Source organism: Podarcis vaucheri (assembly GCF_965113315.1).
Source record: "Podarcis vaucheri genome assembly, chromosome: 13".
Classification (NCBI taxonomy): Eukaryota; Metazoa; Chordata; class Lepidosauria; order Squamata; family Lacertidae; genus Podarcis; species Podarcis vaucheri.
This window is the reverse complement of record NC_138751.1, coordinates 20,709,187-20,721,940: the sequence shown is the minus strand read 5'-3', so window position 1 is coordinate 20,721,940 and position 12,754 is coordinate 20,709,187. Positions and strand designations below refer to the sequence as shown.

Here is a 12,754-nt window from a genome sequence, read left to right as displayed (position 1 = left end):
TATAGCTTTATGCAGAGTCAAACCATTGGTCCATCTAGCTCAGTTCTGCTTACACTGACTGGCAGAGGCTCTCCAGGGTTTCAAAAGGGGAATGTTCCCAGCCTTACCTGGAGACACTAAGGATTGAACCCGGGACCTTCTGCATGCAAAGCAGACGCTCTATGCCTGTGCTAGGATCCTTCTCTTAAGCTGCTCCTGCTCCTTCTTGCTCTTGTCATTGCAGCCCTACTAAAACCTTGGAAGCAACAGAAGAGAAGCCAGGGTCCCTGGGCAGTAGGTCAGCAGCTGTGGGCCACCTGGTGGGGTGAGGAGCCTCAGCGGGTGCCCAGGGATGCCAAGGCTGGATGCCATCCCTGCAGGTGTATCTGGTTAGCAGCAGTTGGTCTGGCAACCAGGTTTTTAGAGAGAGAAATTCCTGAGCCGACAAACCAGAGGGAAACAAGAACCTTTGCAGGCTGAATTCTTGACATTTTGCTGCGTCAAGTCCTCCTTTCCTCCCCCTGCTGCTTCCTGTGCTTGGCCTAAGTCCACCCTCCACCGCCTCCTGCCATCAGAATTATGAACAAACCTCATTAGGAAGTCCTTGAGAGCACACACTTTTTAGCTGCTTTGTGCATGGCAAGGTGGGATGGGCAGGACATTCAGGGTGTGTGTGTGTGTGTGTGTGTGTGTGTGTGTGTGTGTGTGTGTTTGAGGACTCTTGCTTCCCAGCAACCCCCATCCCTGCTCCTTAATCCCCCCCTCCCGGCTCATGAAGAACCCAGAAAAGACCTCTCCCCCTCTAGTGTCTTTCTCCTACCTGGACAGACATGTCACAATGCCCGGATTTTCAGCGCCTTTGCTCTAAAACTCTAGTTCCTGCTTGCTTTGCTGGTGTAATGGGACAATTGCAAAGGGGAGGTGTTTTGGTTTTAGAAAACCTGCGGAACCCAGGGATGCAGGCAAAGGAAAATCCCCCTTGTAAGCTTGGCTTTCGTGATGCGTTTAAGGAAGAAGGTCTAGAAATAAGCACTAAAATGTGTGGATTCTCCTAGGATATTTATCCACATAATCAATTTCTAATTCAATACCCAATTAACCAGGGAGCAGACTCCTATCTGAACTCCTATCTTGTGCTACTATTATATTTACTATGCTATAGGCTCTATATAAACTCCAAAACCTGAATTCTATAGTGTGGCTGGGGGGTAGGTGGGTTTTGTGTGCATAGGTGCACTATTACACTAATGTAATGATATGCAGGATGTATAATTTGTGTAAAAGTGTGTGTGTGTAATTCAAAAAGGCAATTCTTAGGTTTTTTCATAATTGTATATGAAGTTCTTTTTTATAATTTCCTTGAAAATACGCACATGCATATTTAAAAAGTCATTTTCCACTGAAGTCATTTTCCATTCTTCTTTATTTTATTAAGAAGAATGCCCCCCAAAATCATCATTGAACTAGTCAACTTAGTTCTAACCCCCTGCCATGAAGCTGGCTGAGGGGGCCTTATACCACTTGTTAATCTCTCAGCCTATGTGGGGTGACATAGCTGTAGCTCTCCAGGGGTTGGATTACAACTCCCATCAGCCCTAGCCAGCATGGCCAGTCATCAGGGGTGATGGGGATTGGAAGGACCACAGGTTCGCCATAGGTTCTCTTGGTGGGCTACTTTGGGAATTAAACTCCAATGCATCCCATGCTGAGCTCCTTGGTGGAAGAGAAGGCTAAACATGTGATCCATCACTCATTCAACCAATCAATAAATAAAATATGCATCTGCCTAACCCAAAAAGCAAACAAACAAAAAAGCCCTCATCAGCTTCTGCTGATGTCAGTGAGGACAAAAAGAAGCCACACAAGCACACTTCTCTCTATGGCACAAAAGGAAAGTATTACTCAAGTGAAACACATCAGTCCCATATTGCACTGCCCAGAATGTGGAGGACAGGACTCCTGAACCTTTAATACAGGATTTTGCTGCAGAGACAATGTTCAGCAGATGCTGTTTGTCATGCAAGTTCCACCTACTAATATACTCTCAATTAAAGTCCAGGAGCCCTTTTCTGTTTTGCAGTTGGCCACAGTAGAAAACACAGTGGCCACACTGCGTATAATGTATTGCGAACACACAAACCAGGGAGTGTTGGGCTGTTCTCTCTCTCTCTCTCTCTCTCTCTCTCTCTCTCTCTCTCTCTCAGAAGCAACCCCATAAGTGCATGTCAACTGGAAGCCCATGTCACAAGGGGTTGGCCATGCCATTTTCCCTGGAAAGATCCTGTGAATGGGTTGCTTCGTGCCCTTACTACTCATGAAATCATCATGTGCTCACAACAGGAGAACACTGAGAATATCCCTGCTGAATCAGGATAAAGACCCGTCTAGTCCAGCATCCTGCTCTCACCGTAGCCAACCAGATACCTGTGAAAAACCCACAAGCAGGACACCTGAGCACAAGAGTCCTCTCCCACCCAGCCCAAACGTAGGGCTACCATACGTCTTACTTTTCCCGGACATTACTGGAAGTTCAAAGGCGGAATTGATGTCCAGGAATTTCCAAAAAGTGCTTTGTCCTAGATCTTAGAGAAGTGAACGGAAAAATCATGGTTTCTAGGTTTTTGTTTTTTAAAAAGCTCAGCAACTTTGTGTTTTGTCTTAGCTCAACGACTTTCGGGGTGTCCTGTTTTTTACTTTTTGAAATATGGCAACCCTGAGCAATCGATACTCAGAAGCATCAGAGCTAGCAGCCATTGATATCCTTAATCTCCACGAATTTGTCTGATCCTCCTTCAAAGCCCCCCAACTTGGTGCCCGTCACTGCCTCTTTGCGGGAGCGAATTCCATCGTCTCCAGAGTCCAACACAATTCCTTAGAAACCCCGAGTACCAGCTTAACATGTTGGGAAAGGCCGCACGCGGAGATCGAGGAATGGTCGCCTTGCAGAAAAGCAGAAAAGATATGGATCAGCAGCACCTCCCCGCCCCCCCCATTACGCAACACACCCCGGAGTGCCCGAGTAATCGGGTGCTGCTGGGCTGTATCGTGGGAACGAGCGGAATCCATTCCCAGGTCTGCAGGTGTTCTACTGAGCAGTTTCTCAGGAGACCTCTCTATCTCTCCCCCCGCCCCCAACTGATCTCCCAGCCCCGGGCGCGTCTGAGGTCTCGGGAGGGGAAGCAGGCTCCCTTTGCCTCCGCCAGCAAAGAGGCACCTCCGTGCCGCTGTCTGTTTGACCTGCTGGGTCTGCAGTTGCTCCGCTCCCTAAGCCCTTCCCAGCTTCCTCCTGCCTCTGCTTAGTTAAGTACTTTTGAAAGATTAATGACGGAGCTGTTTGCCTGCCTTCCTCTTGGGACGCGGCCGGGACTTGCAGGGAACTCGCTCGCGCACACGCTCTCCCGTTGCTCGCTCCTCTTTCTCCGGAGAGGGACGCACAGTTCGTATTTATTGTGTCATTATTATTTTTTTCCTGCAGACGTCCGTCCGTCCTCATTAGAGTGTATTTCTCTTCCCAGCCCTAAAAATAAGAACGGGTCGATACATTTGTCCTCCTCCTCTCTCTTTTCCTAGTTTCCGTTCTTTCTTTTATTCTTTTTCTTTCGTGCATTCTTTCTCTCCCTTTCCTCCTCTCGACCTCTGCTTTCCTCCTAATAAAGCTCTCTGTCCGCGCACTCTTTATCTGTCCGCCTATCCATCCCCCACACCTCTCTAATCTCTTATCTAGATCCCCCCCACACACACACTCGCTCGCTCACACTCACACACGCGTAGATTGAGTCCCTTAATCCCGCGCCGGAGTCCTGCGCTCTCCGCGCGCGTCGCTGTCCGCGGTGCTGAAATCCCCTCTCCGGGCGCCGCCCAGTTCTCTGGGACGCTCAAAGTTCTCCGCCGGCCCGGAGCAGCGCCGCGCCTCCCCTCGCAGACCCTCTCGGGGCCGGGAGCGAGAGGCGGACCCGAGGCAGGCTGGTGGAAATCTTGCCTGAGGAGAGGGAGGAGTTGTCTAGGTGTGCGTGTGAAAGAGAGAGATCGGATGCCTCTGCAGCGTCCCACGCAGGGCACGGGCATTAGTGCATGTGGGCAAACGCTGCCCCAATGACGCTTCAAGCCCGTGTCGGTGGCGGAACGGGCACGGGGCCAGGCAGGCAGAGCCGGTGATGGTTGCATCCCCACGCACCGTTCATCAAGTTGAGATCGTGGTGCCATAAGAGAGAGGGGGGGGGGGTAAAAGAAAAGGATTTGCGCTGCAGGAAGAGGGAAGAAGAGGAAGAGGGGGAAAGAAGAAAGAGAGAGAGAGAGAGAGAGAGAGAGAGAGAGGGAAGGAGAAGAGAGGACAGAGAACGAGAGAAGGAAAGAAGAAAGGGGAAACGGACAAATAAAGAGATCCTATTATCGACCGCACCAGCAGTGACCTCGCGCCCTCCCCAAAGAAGCCTCCGCGATGTTTTGGTGGAGTCTTTAATTTATTTTTAACCTCCGTGTCGCCAAAGGTGATACTGGGACATAGCCCGGGGGGACTCTGCCTCTTTCTTTTAGCAGAAGAAGTCAGAAGCCATGGAGATTCGGACAGAAGAATTAAGGAAGTTCGCTGGGAGGACCTTAGGGCAGTTAAACAGGTAAGGTTTGGAGTGTGTGTGTGTGTCTGTGAACAAGATTTTCAACGTTGGAAGGAAGTTTAATGCAATGTTGGGAAGACTAGGTGGAGGAGCGCTGGTTCAAAGCTCCAGTTTAGCTTTACCCACAAACAATATTCTGTGTATTTCTACTTCTTGAGCTTATTAATATATGTCCTTGGGTGTGTGTGTGTGTGGAGTGCCAATGGTTCAGATCTGAAGTGGGAATGCTCACTCCTTGTGCACTCATAGCCCCATATGCAGACCCAGATGCTGTGGACTCACATCCCTGTGTGCACGTAGGCTCACAAGTGTGCCCTTGCATTCGCACTAACGCAGCCTATTGCAACAACCCCTTGTGCTCCCTCTCTGTCACCGCGGCTCCCTCGTCCCAGCAATATGATCTAGTGCAAATTCTCTTGTTCGCGGTCAGGATAGGAAGTGCGGCATAATGGCTAGAGTGCTGCAATTAGCCTGTGGAGAGGCTTAGGCTCCAAACCCCCACTCAGCCAGGAGGCTCGCTGGGTAACCTCAGGCCAATGGCCACCTCTCAGGTCAAATCTACTTTGCAGGACTGTTGTGAGGATAACATGGGGGGGGGGGTGAAGAGAATATGTCACATACAGTCTTGTGCTCAGGGACTGAGGGTCACACCCAATTGTCACAGGCCCACTTTCCAGCTGCAGACACACCAAATGTTTAAAGTGCAGTTCTTCCCCCCACCCACACAAATCCTGGGAACTGTAGCATGTTAAGGGTCCTAGGAATTGTAGCTCCACAAGGAGTAAACTTCAGGATTCTTTGGGTGGGGCAAGTGTGTTTTAAGTGTGCTTTGAATGTATGCTGTGTGCGCAGCCTTATTATCTTTTCTGACACTCTTCCACAAGCTCTCTCCCTCAACATACCTCTTCCTTTTCCTCGCAACTTTTGTCCTGCACGTACATCATCTCCACCACAGCCCTATTCACCCCTCCCTCTCCACCAATCCACCTTCCATCCAGTTTATTTTTAAAACTCTCTTCCCTTGCTTTTAGCCAGATGGAGTCTCTCTCTCTCTCTCTCTCTCTCTCTCTCTCTCTCTCTCTCTCTGCTGCAAACCTGGGCATTTGGGTGTCTTTTGCATCATCCTGTTCTGCTTGTTTGCTTGAACCACATGTGCAAAACAAATTTTTGTTGTTATTGCTTTGGCCTTACCAATTGCATAAAAAAACCCCACCCTCTCTCCTCCCTCCCTGGCACTTTTGGCTTTACCATGTCACCACTTAACACTTAACTCTTACTAACCATTGCATGTAAGGTCATCAGGAAAGCAGGGAGTGGTGAGGGGGGGGGTGGAGAAAGATGTGAATGCAATAAAAACAAGAGGAGGGAAACAAATTTCTATTTTTAACCTTCATCCATTCATCTGCCCACCCCCCCTCCCGTGCGGTAATCTACCCCGCCAACCCCACAACACACACAACTCCCCAATGTATCTAGGTTTATTTATTTATTTTGCCGGGCTGAATGCTCCGTGTTCTTTTTCCCCTTGATTAAATTTGATCTCTCCTCCACCAGCACAGGGGAAATAATAGAGAGGAGAGGAGAGCAGCCCCTGAATGGGCTTAAAAACAGTCAGATAGGAGGTGGGCGGGAGAGAGCAGTGGCGATTATGAATGTATCAAACCCATATTATCTCCTTAAGCCTACCGGGGGTTGAGTTCGGAGAGGTTGCCAGTTTCTCTAGGGTGGGGAAATGGAGCTGGTGGAAAGGAGAGCAAGCGAGGAATCCTTCAGGAGTTGAGCAAGATGAGCTGTGGGTCCTCAAGGCTCGGGGCAACCAGACCCATCATGGTTCAAGACAACCCTAATTTAGGGATCAGTAGGGTCTAGATACTTGGCACAGACCCAACTGAAGAAGCAAACTTTTCAATAAGGAAGGGGCAATGGGGCTTGCCATTTCACCAACCCTCCTCCTCCTCTTCTTCCTCCTCCCAGGTTTCTGTCAAACCAAAGCTCTCCAGGGCTCAGAGAGGTCACGCAAGGTCCTGATTGATGCAGCTAGAGGATGGTTGCTTTCTTTAAAAAAAAAAAAAGTTAAGCCAAGCAGGGAAAATAATAATAAATTAAAATTCCCAGCCCACCTTGGAGACAGAAGCAAAGGTTGGCGGCCATAGCAAAATTGCTTTACATAACTGGCATGAGTTCCAGTTCGAAATATGCACCGTCATAGCAGAACTTCATAAAATATTCACCAGAGTTATAAGTGGCTACGCAGAGATCTCTCTTGCCTCTCTCTCCCTATATATAAATATATTTACTCACATATATTCTGTGGCTCTTGACGTGTTTGGCTGAGATGGATAACTGTGCAGATGCAATGGAACGTCCTTCCCCCAAATGTGGATGCCTGGGGACATCAGAAGCATTTATAAAGCATGTTTCTAATAGGGAAATTCTATAACTAGGGCTGCCATATTTTTTAGGAAAACCCCAAGTTGTTCAATTGACTTGCCTAGATCCAAAGGTTTCTAGACCTTATGGCAGCAGAGTTGAATTTGGAATCAGCCTTAATTATGCAAAAGTAAGGGTTTATTTTTCACAATCCATTTGGATGGCAGAATCTGGCTTTTCAACCTGCAGAATTCGGATTGCATTTGGATGTTTTTAAGGGCTGGGTCGGTCCCTGCACATCAGGGATATGAAACTCTTTTCCACTTCAGGGCCACATTCCCTTCTGGACAACCTTCCAAGGGCCAGATGGTGGGCGGGGCCAGAGACAGATGTGGGTGGAGCAACACATGCAAATATTGCCTTTCCACAGTAGGCCAGTTTCTACACGCACTCACATGACCCTCACTTGCCCTCCATCTAGACAAGCAAGAGGCATGATCAGAGTTCAGGGGCACATTCCAACTAGGCAAAAACTCTTGGGGTGTGATGCTTGGCCAGCGAGACAGTGAGGACTCGAGAGAATCCGGAGAGCCAGATAGAGGGCCACATTTGGCCCCCGGCTATAAGGTTCTCCACCTACATTGTATATAATCCCTTTATAAAATGTCTGTTACAAAGGCAGTGTGTAGGATGGGGGTCAAAAGGTCTCACTGCAATGGTACTTCCAGGCTGAGGGTCTTTAGACCTGCCCATTCCTTGTTCTCCTACTGACAGCTAAAACCACTTTCCATGCCTCATCAAGTACTGCCATCTTCCGCCATGCCAATTTCCCCTCACCTTTTCGCAGGGCAAAGAGTGGGAATTCTGCATTTAAATCCCTGGTGTAGAAGTGCCCTTAGTCAGAAACAGCTACCCACAGAATTAGGCTGGATGTTTTGTGGGCCTCTAAGCAGACTGATTTACATAGAATTGAGCCCGGTGCAGAATTAAGCCAAACATTATCATAACTTTCAATTCAAATTTGGACTGATGGAAGGGGAGGAGGGCAATTAGCCCTCCGTCAATTTAAGGGTGGGGTTAGGTGGGTTTTTATTTCATTTGTTGAAGAAAGTTATATACTACTTGATTGTAAAAAAGAAACAACCCTCTAGATGATATACAGCAATAGAAAATAAAACATTGAAAGCTGTTGTTAAAACAAGTATTAAAATATTTCAAAAGGTGATGAAAATCAACAGTAGCTTAAAGAGGAAGAAGAAAACAGTTCAGCATTCTACAGACTTGCCCAAACAAAATTGTTTTTAAGCAGCTGCTGAAAAGAGCACAGTGAAATCACCAGCCCAATGTCAACAGCAAGTTCCAAAGTGTAGTGGTGCCACACAAAATGTTCAGTTTTTTACAGGCATGAAGCAAGTATTAAGTAGTACTTATAGCAGTGCCGGTTCTGCAGATCAATGTGGTTTAGTGGACCCAGTATGGGGTGAGGTGATCCTGCAAGCAAACTGGTCCCAAAGTTGGGTGGAAATTCGTCACCGTGGCCTTGTGGTTCCTCTTCCAAAATTGCTACGTTACTTGAGGGCGTAGGGTCAGCTTAAATGGAGCTCCTTTTTCGAGGGGCAGAATGACACCTTCCACTGGTGACCATCATTAGTTCCTGGAAGCTCCCATCAGTGTCATTACAGAACATCATTCTGGGGACTTTGGGTGGGTGTTTAGGAAGTGACATCTGCCAACGGCCAGCAGCTGCTTGGAGAACCTCTGGCTTTGGCTGTGACTTCCGCCTCATCCTGCCAAATCGTCCCAAGCCCCCTTCACTTTGCAGCCTGCAACTTGGGAGGCAGGTCTTTTGAGGACCAAGCCTATGAATGCTCACTTGAGTGGGAAGTAAGTCTAAAAGGATGAGGTTCAGGTAGGACATTCCAAGATGAGCATCCATACTCTAAGGGTGCTTTCCAGTGGCAGCCCACTGGAAAGGGGAAAGGATGGCTTAGAAACACATGACATTGTCAACCCTGGGAGTCTTTGAGAAATGGCCAGGCTAATATTTCAGCCGGATTACTTTAGATGGGTTTGATTCATAAATCAGGAGGAGGAGTTGGATCAGAGGTGGCCAATGAGCCACATGTGCCCCCAAAGCAACTTTATTTCACTCACACACACACACACACACTGCCCCTGGTAGCTCTGCTAAATTTTAATCTAGGTGTGACGTCGGGTGATCTGCATTTCATCAGGGAGATGCATTGAGGCTGTCTGTGTATTTCATGCAAGTTTTATTGCATTGCTCTCTCGTGGCCTCTTAAAGGGAACTTTCAGGAAGCACATTCATTCTTCAGCACTGTTCCTTTCATTAATGGTGACCTCATAATAACCAGGAATATGTGTTCTCTATATGCTGGTGCCTTAAGGACCGTCTCCCCTGCCCCCTGGAACCTGGGATTGGGATTTGGGTCCATCTCCCAAGGCCCACACCCCAGCAGGGTCTCCCAAGCTCCTCTCCATGGCCCTGATCCTTTTGCCTGCTGTAGCTGCCTACTCACTTGCAAGCGGGGCACGAGCAAGGCGAAAGCGTAGCAGCCTGCCTTTGCTTGCCTTCCCTGCTCCTTGTGGACAATGACGCCAATTGGGCTTACGGGAGAATAAATCAACAGGCAGAGCTGATGGTGGCAAGGAGGTGGGGTCATTTAGGAAAGCGGGGAGCCCAAGCCCATCACACAGCTCTGAAGCAGACAGTGCGATCCTGCCTGCTTTAGGGGAAATAGATGGATTCTCTTCTAAAACATGCATTTTGAGGTACTGATGGGCATCTTTGAGTCAATAATCAGATGAATTCAAGAGGGAGGGGATAAACGCATTCTGACTGGGGTGGTAGAGTTTGCATTTAAAGGTGGACTTAATGGTTCTGTGCTTTCCAAAACAATACCAAAACAGAAATGCAGCCTGCCTTCAAAATTTGCTCTTAAAAAATAAAATAAAAACACCATGCAGTTCTTCAGCCAAGTATTACGTTTTTCAAAAATGCATATACTAGGGGAAAGTGTGTATAAAAATGCATGTATTAGTGAAAATAACTTTCAAAACACTTTGCAAAAATGTGTTTATTGGGGGGGGGAGAATCTTACAACAATGTGCATATTAGGAAAAATTAAGCCAAAAATGATCATTAATTTTTATAAGGACTGATTAAACACACACACAAAAACTGTTCCAGAAATGAGCAGAACTGGACTTAGGACTGGGGAGAAAAAGAGAGAAACTGAAACGCACCAATTTGCCCATCCCTAATTCTTATCAAAGTCAGGTGTGTTATCTTTTAAAAATGCAGACTCAGAGAAATCCCTGCTGGGCAGATGGACTTTGGTGTGAGTGACCCAGACAGGCACAATTCCTGTGTTAAGGTTCAAGACACCCTCATCCTGCACCAGCAATGACATCCTGACTAACAGCAAATCATTTCCCAAAGCTAACAAAGCAGCAAGACAAATTTTGTGTGTGAAATGGGTGCCCCTAGACAGTCAAAGCTGCCCTGTCTTTGAAAGCCAAGGCTGGGGGGTGAGGTGGAGAAAGGGACAGATTCAAAAGCCTGAAGGTTGTTACAACAGTTTTCGAGTGCATTTTCTGCTAACCTGATCCTCAGTGCACACAGTGGCAGAGGGGGAAAGGGGGACTTTTTCATTAACTGGGGGCGTATTTATGTCACCAGTCTGGAATGACAAGGCAATACAGAGTTTGATGTTTAATTCTAATTTCTTTCATACAAAAGGATGAGCTCCCCACACTCTTCCCATGAACTTTGTCGGTATAAACTCAAACTGCTGAGTCTCCATCACCTATAACATCACCTAAGCCTTTCCAGTCCCTTACCCATTTGTTCATGAGGCAAGAGCGTTGGCCTGCTGCGGAGAGCTCCAAGTTCAAATCCTCACTCAGCGCTGATTCTTAACGGGTTAACGCTTGGCCTAGTCTTTCTCTCAGCCCATCCTGTCGCCCAGGGCTGTGGCAAGGATAAAATGCTTAGTGGGGTCTTTGTATGCTACTCAGATCTCCTTGGAGGAAAGGTAGGAAATAAATGAAATTAAAAATAATAAATCTGTTCTCCTGCGGCTCCCTTTACTTTCTCTTTACATATCTTCCCTAATCATAGTTTGATTCCAAAGCAGAGTCAGAAGCCATTGCTGGTTTTGGAGGCAAAAATGGTGAGTAGTAACCATGGTTTGCCAGATTTGGATGTCCTCGTAAACTGTGGTTCCCATGGCCCAATAAGTGCAGGAAGAAAATGAAGCCTGTCTCCTACCTCCCCCCCCCCTTCAAGTCTTCAGCACTTTCCAGATATCTATCCCATTGTTTATTTCTGCACCATAATTGCTACACATCAAGGCCTGATTAAGACGTGCATATATATATATATAATAAGGGACACGGGTGGTGCTGTGGGTTAAACCACAGAGCCTAGGGCTTGCCGATAGGAAGGTCGACAGTCCAACTCCCCGCGACGGGGTGAGCTCCCATTGCTCGGTCCCTGCTCCTGCCAACCTAGCAGTTCGAAAGCACATCAAAGTGCAAGTAGATAAATAGGTACCACTCTGGCGGGAACGTAAACAGCGTTTCTGTGCATTGCTCTGGTTCGCCGGAAGCGGCTTAGTCATGCTGGCCCCATGACCCGGAAGCTGTACGCTGGCTCCCTCGGCCAATAAAGCGAGATGAGCACTGCAACCCCAGAGTCATCTGCGACTGGACCTAATGGTCAGGAGTCCCTTTACCTTTATATATATAATAAGATGACTGCTGTCATCACAGATGACTTGCATGTGTGAATAGGCAATCACAGATCTAGCCGCAGCAACAGAAGTAACACATCACCACACACACATAGGAATTAGTTAACACCTTCACCTGCCAGTCATAAAATGCAGATAAATCAAGTGAGGTCCTTGCATTTAAGAACCTGGTCCTAATACATCACTATTTGTCAGTTTGTTATCCATATGCATACATACATCATCCACCCACTTTGTCTCTTTATAACTCCCATTACAACTAACCACTCATCCATCTGTGGCCATCCTCTTTCTGCCCACTGTCTCCTTTTCCTTCCCATTCTCTCCTTCTAACTTTTGCTGCTACCACCTACTTCTGAAATTCACAGCAGACTATGATACATACATAGACACATATATCTATAAAGCCCCCTAACTGGAGAAAATAAGCAATGCAGAGGCTCAGTTCAAATGTAAAAAATCTTGGTCCAATAAACCATGGCTTACTGGGCAAAGATTGAGCAGTGTACCCATATCCTCTCTCCGCCTTTCATGCAGCCAGTTTCAGTGCTTATATCCTGTTTTGTTAAACCACAATTTCCCATGACACCTGAATGCGGAAAGGGTGGTTTTGATGGCTCCCAACAAAGCGGGATATGAAATCAGGATCTAATTCTGCTGTTGATTTCAGCAGCACTGCAGTGTGTGTGTGACTAACTCTCTCTCTCTCTCTCCACTGAAGCCAAGGTGTTAAAACCTTTCCTTTCCTCTTCCCCTTTTCCTGGCATTCATTATTGCCTTACATGCCTTTCATCCTAGTGTTGTGGGTCATTTAGGCCAGACTTTCTCCAAAGGTCCTTCTTCCACCCTTAGCGCTCCCCAGACCAACACCTTTCCCAATCTAGTGCAAAAGGGTGATATCAACCCTACATCAATCAGTACCAGCGGCCAAAGAACTCTGGGAACTGCAGTTTTGCGTGGATCCTGACATTTCCCCAGTCATCTGTCGGTCTAGTTCACCCACCTGCCCATATT

At 47.4% G+C, this 12,754-nt stretch overlaps 1 protein-coding gene across 1 annotated transcript in view; it reads left to right on the top strand.

Moving 5' to 3' along the window:
* The first annotated feature begins 3,718 nt into the window (after positions 1 to 3,718).
* SLC17A7 (solute carrier family 17 member 7) overlaps positions 3,719 to 12,754 on the top strand; it is a 56,624-nt gene continuing 47,588 nt past the window's right edge. The window contains exon 1 of the mRNA XM_082196999.1: positions 3,719 to 4,592. Within this exon, the coding sequence (XP_082053125.1) occupies positions 4,531 to 4,592 (62 nt within the window). The 5' untranslated portion in view covers positions 3,719 to 4,530. The remainder of the gene's footprint in view (positions 4,593 to 12,754) is intronic.